Raw genomic sequence first — 19,200 nt, forward strand, 5'->3', positions numbered from 1 at the left:
AGAAGAACATCCTGGGCCTTTTAGAGCGGATGTCAGTCCCAGCCACCACCAGTACCACTCTCCTGGTCACTCACTGGGGAGGCTCTGGCTTGGAGTGCACATGCACAGCACTGACATTGAGAGGGGTCAAGGGTCAAGCCCTGGGTCAGGGACACTGAGATTAGCATAAGCTGTGTCCTTAAGGGGCGCAGAGTCCAGTGGGAGAGAGTGCCCTAACTAGGTGAGAGCAAGTGCAGAGCGGAGACACCGCTGCACCTGCACGCAGGCCCTTGGGAGTCTGCAGACAGTGGCAATTTACCAGGAGTGGATGAATGTTCTAGGAAGGGGGAGTGGCAGAGACCTAGAGACCCCTTCCACTCCTGTCATGGCTGAGGAGCAAGAAGAGGGCTCTCTGGGAACCTCCCTCTGGGATCAGGTATTTTTCCAGTGAGCGATGGCTCTACCTGCATGTGTTGAAGACAGCATTGAGGGAGTAACACAGAGAGGCGTCTGTGCTTTCTCTGCAGCCTTGCACTTTCTCAGCTGGGCCAAAAAATAACAAGTATTCAAGGAATTGAGTAAATAGTTGTTTTTTCGTCATGGAAGATCTTGGAAGGCCCAGACTTGGGAACAAAGGAACTAGAGTCTTGACAGGGGTACAGCTAGGGAAGGAGAAAACAAAACTGCAATTGCTCTGGTGCCTGAGGGGATACAATTAGAATGAAATTCTTTTCTACTAGCTGTTTCTAGCGTTCTATATTATTATTTGCTAAATACGTTAACAGACAGAGACACTTTGTCCCCTTTGTGCTGGAGGCAGTCTCTGTCCCCACCTTCTCAGAAGCACTCTGAATTCAGGGCTTTCTCCTGGAGAGGAGACTGACATCTGGCTCCTTCTGGAGAAGGAGGCCATTAAGAGCAAGGTGGGGACAAGGCTGTAAGTCTTTAAGGCTCTAGTTCCCAAAGGAGGCTTGGTCCTGAGTATAGGCAGAGTGCTCTTCAGTTAGGAGAGGAAAAACACCCAGAGCTGAAGGCGGCTTTTAGCAAACGGAGATGTGCTGAGCTCCGGGGCCAGTGGCTCCCCAGTAAATTTCCCTGGGATGAGACTGGCTTTGGACAATGGATTTATCCATGTGGGGTTGTTTTGCCTCACAGTATGTGAGAATCAAGGGAAGATTTTGAGCCACTCTCCAGGGTAGTGAAGCATGCTGTGTTCCAGCAGACTCTGATTCTGCCCCGTGTCTACCCTGGCACTGAATGAAACAGGCACTGACAACTTCCTGACTGCAGTTTTGAAAAGGAACGTAGCAAGTGGACAAGTAAAAGTTCAGTGCAGTTCTGTAAGGTGTAAAACTTGCCAGGAGCTGTGGGGTCGTTACTGGACGGACGGGACCTCTAGCTGGGCGTTCAGTGTAACTTTCTGTTATCATGAGCTCATCAGCACCCTCCTTATCCGGGAAATACGTGCTACTGTCAGTGCTTTTCTAAGTTGTCCAGCTTTTCATCTTCTTAGACCACTTGGAATTTCCACAGAAAGTTTTCTGATTGACTTCCTCATGTTCTATCAGTGGCCTTTCATATACCTATGTGAAATGTATATGAATATGTAAATATTAAGTGGAAATATTCACATGTAGTTCATAAGTATGAGTTATATGTGTATGAATCACACACACCTATATATGAATTGTTCACAGTTGTCACTTTCTGTGATTATAAAAAGTAGTACAAATAGTAAAAAATGTAGCAGTGATAGAAATGAAGCAGTGAAAATGTTCTAGTCTGCCTCCCAGGATGCAATCACAGTCTCCCCATAACTCTGGATAGCATGCTGATACCTCTGCTCCTTGATAAATCAACTGCAGATTTTCTGTGTCAAGTCCTAACTCTGCAAGGTGAAGAAATCACCCCCTTTCCTCCCACTTTGCTAATCTCTGCTAGCCACATTTCAATTTTCAGTTATATTTTTAATTATATATAGTGTATTAGTAGTTTTTATTTCCTTAATTTATCAACATTAGGAAGGATCAGTTACTCCTTGTTTTGCAAGATCAGAAATTTAGTGCCCAAATAATTTGTTAAATGCTTCTCATTGAATTACTTACAGGGGTGGGCAAAAGTAGGTTTACAGTTGTGAGTGACGTACTTTTGGGTTCATAAACCTATTGTAAAAATCACAGCCTGTGTGCCTTTTTCCACACGAACAACTGTAAACCTACTTTTGCCCACCGCGTATTTTGGATTCCGTTTTTTTCTCACCTTGACCTGTGAAATCCTCGCGAGAGACTATGACGACGGATTCTGCTCTGCATCCTCGACGCGCAACACCTGGCACAGGGCAGGAGCTCACCGACTGTTTGCCTTTGCAGGAGTTTCATATCCTGCCCTGGCAGAGAGCAGAGGGACAGAAACCAGCCTTACTCATGGGACCCTAAAGTAGCCACTGGGAAACTTATGATCCTTGGCAAAGTGGGAGTTTTGAATGTTTTAAAAAGTTCACATCTTGCCATATAGTTCCTGATTACTTAGAAAGGAACGTGTTCTCTTTGAGACCTTCTTACAGGCACAAAGATATGTTAATATTCTAAAGAGGGAGAAATAAGTAAGCACTCCTGGGAAACACCAATATTTTTATGGGCCTGTGTTCAGAGTACTTAAAAATGTAGGGTTCTTCGGGGTGAATGGGTGGACTTTGCCACATCAGCATCCTTTGGGTCTTTATGTATGTGTTGAATGCAGAGGAAACACTTTTCTCTAGGACAGTGATTTTCAACCTTTTTCATCTCATGGCACTTATAAACTACTAAAATTTTGAGGCACACCAAAAAATATATTTTTTGCCAGTCTGACAAAAAAATGAGTATTATTTTAATTCACACCAGAATGGCTATTGTTGTGTTGGTTGTTGTCATTTTTCTTTTGGCAATGTAAGGGAAAAGAGGTCAGTGTCCCTGACTAAATAGTCAAATATTACATATTTTAAAGATTTTTGCGACACACTGGTTGAAAATCACTGCTCTAGGAAAACGCTATGGGCTTGGATGGGGAAAAAAGTGTTTTCTGTTTGTTTTTTTAAAACCCAAAGCCTTGACTCAACTCTTCCGGACAAACCAATTCTCTGCCTTGAGAGGCGAGCTGGAGTGGCGGGGGTGGCAGAGCCGTTTTTGCAAGGCTGAGTTTGTTCCAAGTAACTTGAGAAAGCAGATCTTAAACATTTGAGAAATGTGCTGGATTACTTGTAAGAAAGTTTGGTCTATGGTTATATTGCCCTACAGCTTGGAGACAAAGTCTGTGTCCAGCTGTAGAAGAGAAAAAGGGGGATATTCGCTCTGCACACCTACCTTCCGGGCTCTTACGCTTCCAGAACTGGTGGATTCATCTTAGATATCTACTTAGATTCTGATTCAGCTAACATTTATTGAGCATTGCTATGAGCTAGAAACTTTAATGTATCACTAACTTAATTGTCACAAAAATACCTGGGAGGTGGGAGTAGTAATCTAGGTTTAGAGCTGCAAAGCGCTTTGCCCAGGGTTACATGGCCACTTTCTCATGGCAGTGCAGGGATATTTTCTAGTTTTTTTTTTTAGGTTTCCTCGCTGTGGTGATGATAAATACATCATATGTTGCTATCATAGCTGGTCTTTTGATCGAATCCAAAGCAATGCAAAGGATAAAAAAATGCCTATATGACCCAGGCACACTTCAAGGTCATGTTCCCTGGTGCCACTTGCATTGTGGATGCTGCTCTTTAGTCTCCTGGGGAGCTGAAAGTTATTAATTAACCAAAGGTAAGTGTGTGCTCACCAACAGTGGCCTCTTGAGCGATGAAGTTAGATATAGCCATTGTCATCTCTGACTAACCAGGGTCACTGGAAACATAGCCCCAGTTTCCATAACACTCTTCATGACTCATAGCAACCCCAAGCAGTTGTCTAGGTGGAGCTTGGGATAGGGCCTGAAGTACTTAAAAGGACTCAATGTATTGTATTAAAGTGCATCTTTGTGTCTCTTTCCGTAAGTGACCACTGGAAACATCCCTCCCTCTTTTGCGCAGAAGGGAGTCCTTTGAAGGGAGGCTGTCTCCTGGGCTGTCACTCGGCTGTGAAGCTCCGCTCTTCCCTGGCCCTGTCCCGAGTCAGCCTGCTCTCTAGCAACACAGCTTCCTCCCTGTCTCAGTTTTCTGGCCTGTAAATTCCAAAAATCTGTGTCCGTGGAAGGGATCAGCTGCCTGCAGAAAATCTGCCCAAAGCTAACTCCCAGTGTACTGCAGAAACAATTACTGATAAGCTGAGAGTGACTCAGCCTATAGCATCAGGAAACAACCCACTTAAAACATAACAAATGTAAAATGACCCGTAACCTGGAATTTTTAACTTCAGAGAGCCTGTAAACTGAAAGGAGATCATCATATACTGATAAGAGTCTAACAAGTACAAACAGATCTAATCTACAAGAGACGTGAAACAGAATTTCCATGGCCAGCTTGGTTTTCATCCTTGGCTCCCAGCTCCCAGTTCAGTAACTTTGCTGGCCATGTCCTCTCAAGGGCCATCATGGTATAGTGGTTACTGGCATGTGTTCTAGACCCCAAGTGCCTGGGTTCAGATCCTGACTCCACCACTTATTAGTCCCATAATCTTGGGCAGCTCATTTAACTTTTTGTTGTTTTGGCTTTCTTCTCTATGAAATGGGTATAATAGATGTCCTAAGGATTAAATGAGCTAATATACGTAAATCACATGGTAGAGTATCTGGCATTTAAGAAGGGGAAGCAAAAAATTTATTTATAAAAAATTGTGTATTTATTCTGACATGTTTAAACTTCAGTCACCTTCAGTCATCCATTTGATGCAATACATTTGTTGAGACAGTTTTTCCACTGCCCAAAACAGTTTTTGAATTCATAGATTTTGATGCCTTTTAGTTCTTCTGCCATTTTTTGTTTCATGTCTTGCACATCAACAAAATGTTTCCTTTTCATGGCTTTTTTCATTTGGGGAAACAAGCAAAAAAAAAATTCATCTGACTTCATCCCATTCACTTGGGATGAGGTCAGATGAATAGGAAGGGTAGGGTAGGAGGGCCCATACCATTTTTGGCCAAAAACTGAACACTCAGCCTGGTGTGGGCAGGTGTGGTCACAAATCATGAAATGGGCAAATGAGTTGAGAGTCTTAAAAAGAAAATTCACTGAAGCTGAATGCAGCCTCTCTTAACAACACCAGCTGGACACTGATACAGATGGGTTCCTAGAACACTCACCTAGCATGGGAAGTCTGTACTACAAGAGACTCACCCTCCAGAAGATAATTCTGTGGTTTGGGGGGAGTCCCCCCTCATACTAAGTGCTCAACAAAAGTTATCTGTTCTTAATATCACCATCACCATCACTCTCATCACCTCAGCTGCTTCCTCACCTGTGCCATAATTCTGTCTCAATAACTCACTTCCATATTTGGGCCCTTTGAGCCTTACATTTCTCTGCCCAGATCCCTCTCCTTCCCAGGAAGTAGTGCCCTGCTTCTAATTGGCAGCTTGCCTGGCATCATAGGGGTCCCAGCTCAGAGTCACACACAGGGCCATGCCCATCTGCCAGGGCACCTTATACTTCCTGCTGTACCTTCCCATGCTAACTGATAGTAGGATGGTCAACCTCTGGGCTTGGCTGCCCCCTGGGAACTGTAGGTGACTCCCTACTGTGGACCTGATGCCGCCTAAATTCTCCTGCCTCAGGAGGTAACTGGACCATGCTCAGATATAAAGAACTTGCCGATACCAGGGACGGGCAACCCTGAGTGAACCATCTGCCACAGGTGACTGGCTGGCTTGGCAGGTGCATGTGGATGTAATAAGTACACCAGGTATTTGTGGACATTGGACCAACCATGAGATTATAAATTATAAGCACATGCAAAAGGGCTCAGTACCAAATGTGCTTAAAAGAGCTCAACTCTGATGAATTTTATTATGTAACTATTACATATTTATTGTGGAAAAATTAGACAATACAAATAAACCAAAAGTTAATTGTGGAAAGAAAATGTCTATGACCCACCTTCCAGAGATAACATTTTTAACTTCTCTTTGTCTGTTTATACACACACACACTATAATCATTTTAACACTCTTCACTTAATTATGGGTAAATAAACATTTATATAATCAAATACTGAGCACTTTGCACTGACTCTGAAGGTGCATGGGCTCTCTGTTTGGCCTATTGGCACCATTTTGCTGAGGAAAAGAAGGGTATTAAGCAGACGGGCTAAGTTACTTTGATCCACAGCTTCCAATTCTGGTAGCTGCCACCAGGTTAATTAAGGGTGGCTCCTGGCTGGAGCCTGGAGGCAGAGCAGTGTGGCTTTATGTGGGTGTGGTTATTTGAGGCCCGGGCCAGTCAGGTCACTTGTTCTGCTCTAATCTCTGGTCTTTGATTAGAGCCAGGGTAGGCGACAGCTCTCTGGACCCTGTTTCTTCTCACTGTGGGACCTTTGGCAAAATACACTACTTATCCAGGCCTTTGCTTCCTCATCAGTACATCCAAGGGGTTGGATCACTCTGTGATTGCATGTTAAGGAATCTAGAGTGAGACTGAGGTTTGGGTGTGGCTATGCAGTCTGGTGCCAGGCTGGCTGCACCAGAATCACCTGAGGGAGCAATTCCAGCATCTTATTCCTGGGCCTCTTCCCCACCCTTCCATGGGTGAGGCCCCAGAATCTATACTTTTAACAGACATCTTAGCAGTTGTTTCTTGTTGCAAGAATGGTGACTTCCCCCAAGTCACTCATCCAATTACATCCTAGGTGAATTCTGGTTCTGGCCAGAGGGTTGTGAAAAGCATCTCAACCCCAGATCCTTTACGGAGACAGCTGCTGTTGCTGGAAGCATACATGGTTCCGTGGCCTGTCAGCTTCTCACTGATGTCGGAGTGCAGCCCGCCCAGACCCTTTCCGCACCAGTTGCCATCGCTCTCTGCTTCATATGGCTTCTTGTTCCCTGTGGTTTGGCTTGGGTTAAAGCAGGGTTCTGAACACCCTGCGTGCTGTACCAGCAGCCTCCCTGACTGTCCTTCACTGAGCAGGAGATGCTCTCCAGCCCCCTGGTTTCATTTCCCCACCGCTGCCTCAAATCCGCCCCCCGCCCCGGCCCCCACCCCAGTTCTCTTGTCTTCCAGGAAACCTGGTGTTTCTGACACGTACCACAGATTTCTTTGTAAATCCTTCAGGACTTGGAGCTATCTTATTAGTGGTTTATTCCAAAGAATTCTTACAGACAGGGCTTTTAATATTTAAGGGGCCAGATTCCTTCCCTTTCTGACTATTAAAATACTCATATGCACACTCCACATTTAAACAGAATGTAGCTAGGTTTGAAAATGCTCGATCATACTTTATCCATGATTTGAATGAGAGATTATGCTTCTTCTTTCACATTTATTTTATGTCACTCTTTGATCGTTTTTAGCATTTACAAATAAAACAGAAATAAGGCATAGGGAGCTGGATATTTTCTTTGACTAGTCTAGAGTATCAGAATCACCTGGATAATTTGATAAAATACAGATTTCTGGACCTCATCCCAGACTTCCTGAAAAATAATCTGTGGGGGAAGGATGCCGGAATTTGCATTTCCCAGAAGATCTCTGGGTGATTCTTTTGCATGATGAAGGCTGGGAGGTCCTGCATTAGGCGGTAGAGAGAATTTAGACAAGATGGGGAGGACCCTGAGGCCCTGTCCAGCAGGGACCCGACTGTTTGGAGTTAAATCCAGCCTCCGTCCTCACAGCCCATGTGGCTCTTCCATGCTTCAGTTTGCTCACGTGTGGAAGGTCTGTGAACTCTCACATCTACCTCCCTGGTGGTCGTGAGCTGTAGATGAGCTAACATGTGTAACATGCGCACAGCAGTGTCTGCACACGGTGAGGGCTCTGTGCGAGTTTTCTGGGATGTTATTCCGTGCTCATGAAGGGCATGAACCAAGTCAAAGATGGAAGTGGGCGACCTCTCTGAGGGGAGCGAGCAGGCCAATTTGTCAGCAGCAGAAGGTCTAGGTTAATGGTTTTCAGACTATGATGTGCAAAAACTTAACCTGGGGAGCTTGTTAACAATTTAGTGTCTATACAAAGATTCTGATTTAGTAAACTTGAAGTGAAGTCTTGGAATCTATATTTTAAATTTTTTATGTAGGTAATCAGCAAATTTGCTTCAGAAATCCTGGTTTCGGTAGAGGGGGACTGGTATTTAAAGTTGGAGCGGTCTCCTAGGATTTGACTGGGGCTCTGAAGAGATATATATAGAGAGAGATGCTAATTGCATTTTCACTTTTTGCTTTATTAGGTGTGTCCAGAAAGCAGTAGAAGTATTCGGGAGGTACAGTGCGCATCCTACAACAATAAGCCATTCATGGGCCGCTTTTATGAATGGGAACCATTTGCAGAAGGTAAGAATAGACCCAGTCCTGTCTGTAGGAATTATTTTTGTCTGTTCTTTAACTCTGTTGCCTTCTGGTTGATGCTGGAGGAATTGGAGACCCTGGCCAGAGTGGCAGTGGAGGAGGAAGTATGACCCCAGGGCAGAGGGGAGCCTGCAGGGGTCCTTACCAAAGGTGGCCTAGCTCAGGTGCCACCTGGAGCATCAGTGAGAGGGATGAGGCATGGATGGAACAAGCAGAGTCTGAGGACAGCAGGGTGAGCGGGACAGGACTGGGGTGGGATGGGAGTGGGCTGGAGCAGGATGGAGTTCCACATTCCCTTGGAATTTGCTACAGGGGCTGGTGTGGCCTAAGAAAACACACAGGATTGTAGGGTTCACACTGGTTTGGCCGTCATGGGCTGGGGGTGGGGGTGGAGGAGGAGCCTCTCACGCTGTTTCCAAAGATGAAATGTGGTAGGCCAGCACTGTTCGTAGCCCAAGGTTCCTGCTATTTCAAAGTGACAGAAGATTTGATTTTGGTAGGGCTGGTCAGTGCTGCTCTGGACCCCAGAGTCACTTTTCTTTGCTAAAACTCAGATGATAACATGGCTTTTGGACTGCTAAGTGTTAAATTCTGAGCTGTTTCTTCTAATCACAAAGAAAGCAGCCCCAAAATCGTGCAGGACTTTCAGCATGAGTCCTGAGGAAACTTGTTTTTTAACATTTAATTATAGCTTTTCATCTTGGAAAATTTCACATGTATGTGAAGATACAAAGACTGATGTAACAGTATAATAATAAGCCCCTATATACCCATCACTTAATTGCAACAGTTATCATCGCATGGCCAATCTTCTTCTTATATACCCTGCCCTCTCCTCACCACCCAGATTATGGGAAACACCCAGATTATTTGATGTTACATTATATAGCATTATTTATTGGTAGTTATATTAATTAGAACTTTTTGCTGTGTCAGAAACTCAACTTAAATACTTCAGTAAGAAAGGTATTTTGTTGGTCATGCCATTGGGAAACCCAAGAGGTGGACTGGGCTTCTGATATAGACGCATTCCAGGAATTGAATCACATTAGGACCCTGCCTTTCCGGCCTTTCTCCAGCTCTTGGTTCTGTTTGCTTACTTCTCAGGTGGGTGGGCGGGCTTCCATGGCACTCAGTGGGAGAAGCTCCTTCTCATCTGGTGTCCCCACTATGGATATGTCGAAGTCCTGTCCCTGGTACCTGTGACTGTGATCTTATTTGGAATCAGAGTCTTCGAGATGTTATTGAGATGTAAGTTAAGAAGAGGTCGTGCTGGAGTAGGGTGGGCCCTTGGTCCAATGTGACAGGCCCCCTTATAAAAAGAGAAGAAGAGAACAGAGACACGTGCAGAAAGGAGAACACCTGTGAAGGCACAGGCACAGAGACCGAGGGGAGATGTGGCCATGTGACGACCAAGGCAGAGATTAGAGCGATGCAGCCATGAGCGCAGGAACACCCCAGAGGGCTGGGACCCATCAGAAACTGGAAGTCATGGAGAGATTCTTTCCCAGAGGCTTCAAAGGCAACACGGCCTTGCCAACACCTTGATTTAGGATTTCTAACTCCGGAACTAAGAAAGAATAAATTCCTGTTGTTTAAACCACCTAGTTTGTGGTAATATATTATGGTAGCTTAGAAATCTAACACGCCCAGTGATGGCTGCAACCCCAGAAAAACTACACTGCGATCTTGTTTGAGTCATGTTGCCATCCCTGGACCTGAGTGTGGACATGGGGGTACTTGAACTACCTCAGGTCATGTGACAGCCCTGTGGTGGGGGACCTACTTCATCTGAAGCTGAGGAGTAAGGATTGAGACAGACAGAAAAACAGAATCTTCTACAAAAATTGTTTTATACTTCTTGACCACTGAAAATTTTAATGAGCCAATTAGAATCCTGGTGTTTCACAAAGTGAAGAAAAATGCAGAATGGCAGCATGTTAGAGAAATTAGCTATCGCCTACCATGTGTTACTTTACCTAGAGAATTCACATTCTTCAAAAACATTTACTGACATTTAATATGTTTCACATGCCTAGGAGAGGAGGTGCTCTTGGTCACTGAGGTTGCATTGACTGTGGCTTTGTTTAAATAATTCTTTTTGCTGCTAAGATTGTTTCTTGGTTTTGTCCTCCTTCCTCTGAAATGAATCCTGGGCTGACTTGTGGGAGGAAGACGCTGCTAATGTTTCTGCAGGGTGTTCATACTTTATGGCTGGATTTTGCACTGGGCTCTCGGTTTTGTTTGGATGTCTACTGCTATTCACATGTGCCTGCGTATGGAAGCAGCTGCGTTCATTTGGTCCAGGCCACATGGATTAGTAAATGCAGAGTCCACTCTGATAAACTCGTTAACTTCACCACATGCTTCTTCATAGGGCTTTAATCGCATTTCCTGGGTATGGTGATCTATCCTCAGATAAGAAGTCTAGGAATTTTTCTCATAGCCTGAGACTTCTATTGTAAAGATGACAGAAGTAGGATTCAGGTGCCTAAACATCCCTGTTTACCAGAACAGTGACGACTTATGCCTATCCTCCCTTAGTACCCTTTCACTCTCAAAGTCATTTTGGACAATATAAAGACTCTTGTTTAAATGCTGACATGGGGGAAAATTCTACCTGTTTTCATGCCTAGGATATTGGGGTTGGGCAGCACTAGAGTCGTGAGTTTTGCTGAGTCTCTGGGGGCTGAACAACAGTAGGTTTCAACCCATAAAGCAGGGGGCAGTTTGGGTAGCTTACGTGCACCATGTGACCCTAAGGCTGAGCAGAACTGAGTGGATTTCTAAAAGTCAGAAGTGGAGCTAGGTCAGAAATTGAAGGTAGTGAGTTGGTTGCATGAAAAGGGCCATTGTGTCTGTCAGAAATGGCAAGCTTATGCTGTGATAACAAGCCCTGCCCCCCAAATCCTAATGATTTCACAAGCAAAGTTGTGTCTTTTGTCTTGCTCCATGTGTAATGTAGTATGTAGGACCCAGGCTGGTAGAAGCTGCATCTCACTTACTCTTCCACTAAGTCAGGGAAAGGGCAAGTGCATCAGGTCTCATTGGCCAAAGCAGGTTGCATGTCACACTTAGCTTCAAGGGCAGCAGGGGGTACCATTCCATGCATGCTCCAAGGAGGAGAAGTGCAATATCTGTGAGCAGCCCTAATGACCAGCACAGGCAGGATGCTCTGAAAGAACTTCCTCAATGCCTTCCTTTTAAGACCAGGCATTTGTTAGGCTGCTTGCAAGAATAGCAGATTTCGCTGCAGGGGATATTGAAGGTGCCAGAAGACCCTGAGCCACTTAGCTCAAGTTCTTTCCTTGATTAAAGCTCTGAGGTGCAGAGATGGAATGTGGCACCAGGTGCCCGGGTAAGCTGCTGATTCCCGCACCAGCCCAGCAGTCTTCCCTGGAAGGACACCACACTGGGGTGTGGGGCAAGGACTGTCTGATAAAAACAGGGTCAGTATTACCGAAAGTGTAGGGTATGAGGAAGGCCAGCTTACATCCGAGTACTGGGAGATCTGGGATGAGGATGTTCCTGTTTCAGTGAAACAGCTCCATCCTAGGTACCCGGGACTCTCTTCCCCGCAGCCTATCCCTGCTGCACGGACAGTGTGTAGTTACTATGAACCTTTCAGAGTAGACAGGGCAGACCATAGGAAAACAAGAGGAATGTTTCAGCAACACCCTCACAAGATCTGTTCTTGAGTTATCTTATACATAACTAGGGTTAACTGGCAAGACTAGACATGTTTAGTTAGCATGAGTGTATCACTGAGGACAAAGTGAAATCCTGAGGGCATCCTCTTTGTGAAAACAAAATGGTGATTTTGGTGTCATGCATATTGAAATCACATGAATGGTAGCAAGATATCCAGCAGAAAGTTGGGGATAGAAACTGACGTTTAAGGGATATACCTTAGAGTTGTAGACCCATACTTGAAGTCATTGGTGTTGGTGTCATAATTGAAGCCACCATGAAGGATAAGTCCTTAAAAATCATGAGGACAGAGGATCAAGAAAGGAACTTTGGAGTAGGTCTGCATTAAAGAAGCAGAGGAAAGATGCTCAACCATTAAGGGAGCCTGAGAAGAGACGGAACCAAGACATTATACTGCCTTATATCATCTCTGGTGTTAATAAAATATTGTGTGGTTTACAAAGTTCTCTTATATATACCACAATGAGGACCAAGTGAGATCATAGAAAATGCTTGTATTTGTTGAATGCTCACGGCATACCAGGCACAGTTCCAAATGCTAATTCATTTAATCCTCACAACAACCTGCTGAGGCAGGTGCTATTATCAGCCTCATTTTACAGAATAAACAAAGCCACAGAATAGTTAAATAACTTTTCCAAGGATGCCTAGGTAGTAAGTGAAAGAGCCAGGTTCATATCTCAGAGTCTACTGAATCTCTACTCTCAAAATATATGGAAGCCAGGAGAAGGATTTGTACAGTGTGACCATTTAAAGCCAGTCTTTAGGTACCTGCTTTCATTGTAAAAACTACCTGAGTAACATTCATCTTTTGTCAATAGAGGTTGGAGAGGCACAGTCAGTACAGCTAAACAAAGTAAGAGGTCAAGGATAGAATGAGAAATGAGAAAATAAGACTGGAGTGGGCTGTTGGGAATACTACTGATGAGAAGTTAAAGAGGGAAGTCAATGAGTATAGCTAGCTTTTTAAAAAAAATTGCCATAAAGAAGGCATATTGAGAGATGTTGCTAGTTTAAGGGGAAAGAAAGATTTGTGTAGAATGGTAGAGAAATGGGGATGTCTGTAGACTGAGAGAATGAAGCTTGTGGAGAGGAAGAAGGGGTTAATTGAATGGTATCTCTGAACCTACTGTATCCTAGAAGAAGAGATGGAAAACAGGCATTTGTTTCCTCCAGGAGAAAATATATTATTGCTTCTCTGCAAGCACTTATAAAAGCCTCTTCAGGATATCGTCTAGGCTTCCAGTCAAAATGGAAGTATAGGTAGATACTCTTTGCTTCATCATACACCAAAAGAAAGATAATAACAAATTTAAAAATAAAAAACAATGAGAACTACCAAAAAATTGAACTGTATGAAAGTCCGACAACTAAGGAGTTAAAGAAAAAACATTCATCCAACAGGATGAAACATTTCAGGTAGGAGGGGTGGACAGGCAGCTGTGGTGGAGAGGATGCATGTCAAGGCAGCGGCTGGTGGACCAGGTGGGTGAGATGGTGGCTGCTGGACTGGGAGGTCCCATATTCACATGCAGATAAACCAGGGTGAACAACTGGGGAATGAGGCAGACCATGCAACCCAGGATTCCAGCGCAGGAAAACAAAGCCTCAAAACCTTTGGCTATAAAAATCTGTGGGGGTTGTGGTAGAGGGAGAAATGGCCAGTCTCACAGAAGAGTACATTGGAGGGGGCCTATGGGGTCCTAGAATGTACACAAGCCTACCCACCTGGGAATCAACACCAGAGCAGCACCTGAAAGGGCACAATTTGTTGTGAGAAGCAGGGGAAGTGACTTAAAGCGGGGCAAGAGCCAAGCAAGTGGCATTTTTCCCTCTCTGACCCCTCCCCCACATACAGCACCACAATGTGGAGTGATGGGTTGCCCTACCCTGGCAAAAAACCTAGGGCTCTGCCCCTTAAACCTAATGGGGGCACTGAGACAAAGAAATGTGGCCCTAATGAAAGAACAGATCAAAACTTCAGGAAAAGAAATAAGCAACTAGGAGATAGCCAACCTATCAGGTGCAGAGTTCAAAACACCAGTATCAGGATGCTCACAGAAATGATTGAGTACGGCTGCAAAATAAAGAAAAAAGTGAAGACTATATAAAGTGAAATAAAGAAAGATATATAGGGAACCAACAGTGAAGGGAAGGAAACCGGGACTCAACAATTTGGAACAAAAGGAAGAAATAAATATGCAACTAGAACAGAATGAAGAAACAAAAATTAAAAAAAAATGAAGAGATGTTTAGGAATCTCTGGGACAACTTCAAATGTTCCAACATCTGAATCATAGGGGTGCCAGAAGGAGAAGAGGAGGAGCAAGAAATTGAAAACTTATTTGAAAAAATAATGAAGGAAAACTCCCCCAATCTGGTGAAGGAAATAGACATGCAAATCCAGGAAGCTCAGATAGTCCCAAATAAGTTGGACTCAAAGAGGACCACACCAAGACACATCATAATTGAAATGCCAAAGGTTAAAGATGAGAGAATGTTCAAAGCAGCAAGAGAAAAGGAGACAGTTACCTACAAAGGAGTTCCTATAAGACTATCAGCTGATTTCTCAAAAGAAATCTTGCAGGCAAGTAAGTAGGAGCTGGAAGAAGTATTCAAAGTCATGAAAGACAAGGACCTTCATCCAACATTACTCTATCCAGCGAAGCTATCATTTATAATAGAAGGGAAGATAAAGTGCTTCCCAGATAAGATCAAGTTAAAGGAGTTCATCATCACCAAGCCCTTACTATATGAAATGTTAAAGGTACTTACCTGAGAAAAAGAAGAAGATCAAAATTATGAACATTAAAATGATAACAAACTCACAACTATCAACAACTGAATCTATAAAAACAAGAACAAACTAAGCAAACAACTAGAAAAGGAACAGAATTAGAGAAATGGGGATCAAATGGAGGGTTATCAGTTGGGAGGGAAGGGGGAGAATGGGGAAAAAAGTACAGGGAATAAGAAGCATAAATGGTAGGTACAAAATAGAGGGAGGTTAAGAAGAGTATAGGAAATGGAGAAGCCAAAGAACTTACATGTATGACCTATGGACATGAACTAAGGTGGGGGGATTGCTGGAGGAAATGGGGGTACCAGGTGGAGGGGGGTAAAGGGGAGAAAAAAGAATGGGACAACCATAATAGCATAATCAATAAAATATACTTAAAATAAAATTTTTAAAAAGCCTCTTCACCATTTACTAACTATTCATTTATTTAAGAGAAATGAAAGCAATTATATGTCCATAAAAAGAATTTGTGGAAGAATGCAGCAGCTTTTAAAAAAAATAATAGCCCCAATCTGGAAACATCCCAAATACCCATGAAGAGGCGGCTGAATAAACAGCTGTGGTGCATGTGTAATGGAGCAGTACTCAGCAATGTCAAGCCCATTCTACTGAATGACAACCAGGATGAGTCTCAGAAGCATTTTTGTCGCACAAAATAAGCCAGATACAAAAGTACATACTGTCTGATTCCATTTATATATGTTCTAAATAGGACAAATTAGGCTATGCTGATGAAAATCAGGAGTGTCTGTGGTAATGGGAAATGATTAGCTAGAAATAGGCATGATGGAACTTTCTGGACTGATGGTGATGTTCTGTATTGTAATTGACATAGTTGTTATCGAACTTTTACATTTGTGATGTATGTATTTTATTGTGTGTAAACTATACTTTTAAAAGGCCATTAATCTCTATCTTCTTCTCTGTCTCTCCAGTTCCTGAAAGTAACATTTAGAACCATGTATAAATTTACAGTTGTAGAACCAACAATACATTTATTCCCAGGAGAAAAAATATGCCTATCTTCCATCTTTTCTTCTATGCTACAGTAGCTTCAGAGATACCAAACTAAGGCTTGCTAGTCCTTCCCCTCTTTCTCTCACTTATCTTATTTCATTTTTATTACTTTTTCTCACTAACCGTGGAGGAGCAAGAGAATTTCAGGGAAAATGGCCTCATACGTACAGTATCATTTTTAAAATGATTAAGGATTATAGGGCTTTGTTGGGCCTAGCAATCATCAGATAGGTCCAGAATCTGAGGAAGCAAGCTGGGTATTTATAATAGTTAGCATTTTTTTTTGCAATCAATAGACATCAATTTTGGCTAAATCAAACATAAAAGGATTTTATTGGAAGGATCCAGTAGCTCAGAGAAACAACAGGAAGTGTGCAGAAGGACAGAAACTGAGAGGCTTGGGGGTCCAGGTGGATAGAGCTGATGGTCTTGCTTGTGTGCTGCTCTTGCAGTGGGTAATTTCCAATGGGTTTCTGAATCCAAGATTCAGAGCCCTGGGAAAAGAGTGTGATTGGCTTGGCATGGGCCGCATGCCCTCCTCTCAGCAGATTAGGGGTCCTGATTGACATTCCCCAAAGACTACACAAGAGAGGGGAGAATTAATTTCAAAAAGGGAAGTCCACATTCTGAACCAAAGGAAGGTAGAGTGGATCCTGGGCAGCCCAAAGTGACCAGTGCCCATCACAGGAACTCATGAATGTGGACCACCCTCCTGGCTTGTCAACTGTCGTTTCATCAGTAGACCCAACAAGCCTTCTTAACACTTTTGAGGGAATACTGAAATTGGAATGTAACACACGAGTATCACTCACTCATTTCTCATTGTGTTTACATTTCTGAAGATTTCTACAGGTAGGCCTACTGGCAGATGGATGTGTGGCACGTGACTGTGTGGTCCCCTGTGTTCCTGAGCAACATGCTGGCCTCAGGCAGGGTGATCAGTGTGCACATCATGGACACAGGAGAGAGGCTGGGGTTCTGTGGCACCCTCTCCCACCCCACTGCCTCCTGTGTCAGGAGGTGACCTTGGGAGAAGTGAAGGGAGTTGGCAGTGATTCTGTGGTACCCGCCTGATCTCCGTAATCCTGGTCCCTAGTTTGGCTCTCTGGCTCCCCGCTGGGATTTTATATGTGAAGTGTGTGTCCTAATACACATTGTGTTTCTCTCTAAAGAGTAAGCAGAGTGGAAGAAGGAGCCAGTGTTACTGGCTCCTTCTGTCTTCACGGGGAAAGTTAGGATTTGGAAAAGAAAAGATTTTTTTGAAGGAAAAAATTGCCCCTGCTCTAGGGTACTCTGGGAGGTGGAAATGATTTGTGTAAAAGCAATTTCTTTCCTGGCACTTGAGACAGTGTCATACTAGGTCATTAGTAAAGTAAAGCCTCAGGCTATATTTCAACATCAATAAGCAGATTACTCTAAAGGTGAATAATTTTAAGGATTTAAACAAACCAAGCATAGAGCTCAAACCCATTGCAAAAGACAAAATAATGAGACCTAATTCTGTCCTTCCTTTCTTCCTAGAAGCTCAGCTTTCTACCAAGACTGCCTCCGTCCTCCTAGTGAGCCTGGTTGGGGTGGGCAAGGTCAGACGTCATCATGGTGTTCCTATTCCACAGATTCCGGAACTCAGGGTTGGGCGGTCTGACCCAGGTCACAGAATAAAATAGAAGAATCAGTTAAATGAGAACTTACAGAATGACAGCCTGATGAGCCGAGACTGGTCTTTTGCTTTGGAAGCTACAGGGTAATTTCTCCATCTGTGTAACCAAACTGAGACCTACTTGCTTCCATTAGAAACAAACAAATGTGTTTTTACATCAAGACTTTTCCAGACAATCAAGGGACTCTGTCTTAATCCCTGTGGCACAGTTCTCTTACACTCTGAGCAGAGAGGTCTCTCATTGTAGGGATGTGTCCTGGGGGTGTCAGGACATTCTGTGGCACCTTGCGTGGACATCCAGGAATCATTATTGGGCCAACACCAAGAGGTTTTTAGAGTCAGAAGGTTTAGAGCTAGAAGGTAATCAACAAATGTGCAATTTATATTTAAATTTTGAATTCAGCCTGTCCCATACAGGTATATCAAAGAAATTCTCCCCAACTGCATAGTCCCTCCCCCCAAACTACAATATTAAACAGCAACTGTACCCGGCAGTCTCCATTTCTTACACATTCCGGTGAGAGCATTCTGTGTATCAGGCAGACTTGCTTGCAGAAAATTAGAGGAAAACTCCCTTGTGTTTCTGTGGTAGGCAGGAAGAAGAAGAGCATGCATTAGTAGTCGGCTCTTACCCGGCAGGCTGCTGTCCCTGCTTCCTTACGCTGCCTCACTTCTGCCCCGCACATTCTTGTAAAGCCACTTCAGCTTATTCTGCAGTGATTATTTATTGCCTGGCTACCCTTCGAAGTCACATCGAACAAAATGGCCAGGTTCCTCCTTCACGTTTTGAAAGCAGCTATCTTGTCACCAGGGATCTGATTTCACTGGTGTTTGAATATTTGGTTCCCTCGATTGATTCCATATATATTGGAGCATGCTGTTTGTCTGTCATCCTGGTTGTTCTCTTCAGAATATAGTTCATGGGTCATAACGGGCAAGTCTCCTGGCCTGTGGTCACTCTGGCTAAGTGTGGCTTTGAGGTCCTGGGCTTAGCAACAGTGAGTGTCACTGGGATTGATTGGTGATGTCTGGCACAGGCATGGGAAGGGAAGCATCAGTACACACACTGCCTCTTCTCTGTCTTTATAGTTTTCCAGTCTTTCGAATTTGATGACAGAGGTACCAATTAACTCAATTGGTTGCTCGAAAATTTTAGATGAGTCCCCATTCTTTATTGAAGAGATGCAACTCTTAAATGACTCACAAAGTTTGCCAACATTGCATTAGGCCTTGCTACAAATGTTTGTATAAAGCTTCTGATTTAAAATACAGTAATGGGGGAAATTATGCAAATAAATATGAGGAGCACATGTCATTGTACATTGTCTAAAATGTGTTCCCATTTAAAAGGAAAACTAAAACCAAATAAGATGTGACCGATCATAGTTTCCCCAGAGGACCCCCAAGGGGGGCTGAGGTGCCGCTGGCCCCGGGTCTTCCCAGAGAGGACGCTTCTCAGGGTCGCACTGTGTCTAGAGGTGTGGGAACTAACTCACGGGTGGTTTCTGAAAATTGGATTGTATGATATCTATGTGTTAAATAGGTTTCATTCCACTTTGAAATTGTATTTCCTTCT

At 43.7% G+C, this 19,200-nt stretch overlaps 1 protein-coding gene across 2 annotated transcripts in view; it reads left to right on the forward strand.

Moving 5' to 3' along the window:
* The window catches only part of THSD4 (thrombospondin type 1 domain containing 4), a 576,129-nt gene that overhangs the window by 127,958 nt on the left and 428,971 nt on the right, over positions 1–19,200 (forward strand). For both annotated transcript variants that reach the window (XM_045848582.1, XM_045848581.1), the window contains one exon: positions 8,319–8,421. In XM_045848582.1, coding sequence (XP_045704538.1) covers positions 8,319–8,421 — 103 coding nt within the window. The remainder of the gene's footprint in view (positions 1–8,318; positions 8,422–19,200) is intronic.

Source organism: Phyllostomus hastatus, unplaced genomic scaffold (genome assembly GCF_019186645.2).
Source record: "Phyllostomus hastatus isolate PE091 unplaced genomic scaffold, TTU_PhHast_1.1 phas_contig_62, whole genome shotgun sequence".
Lineage (NCBI taxonomy): Eukaryota > Metazoa > Chordata > Mammalia > Chiroptera > Phyllostomidae > Phyllostomus > Phyllostomus hastatus.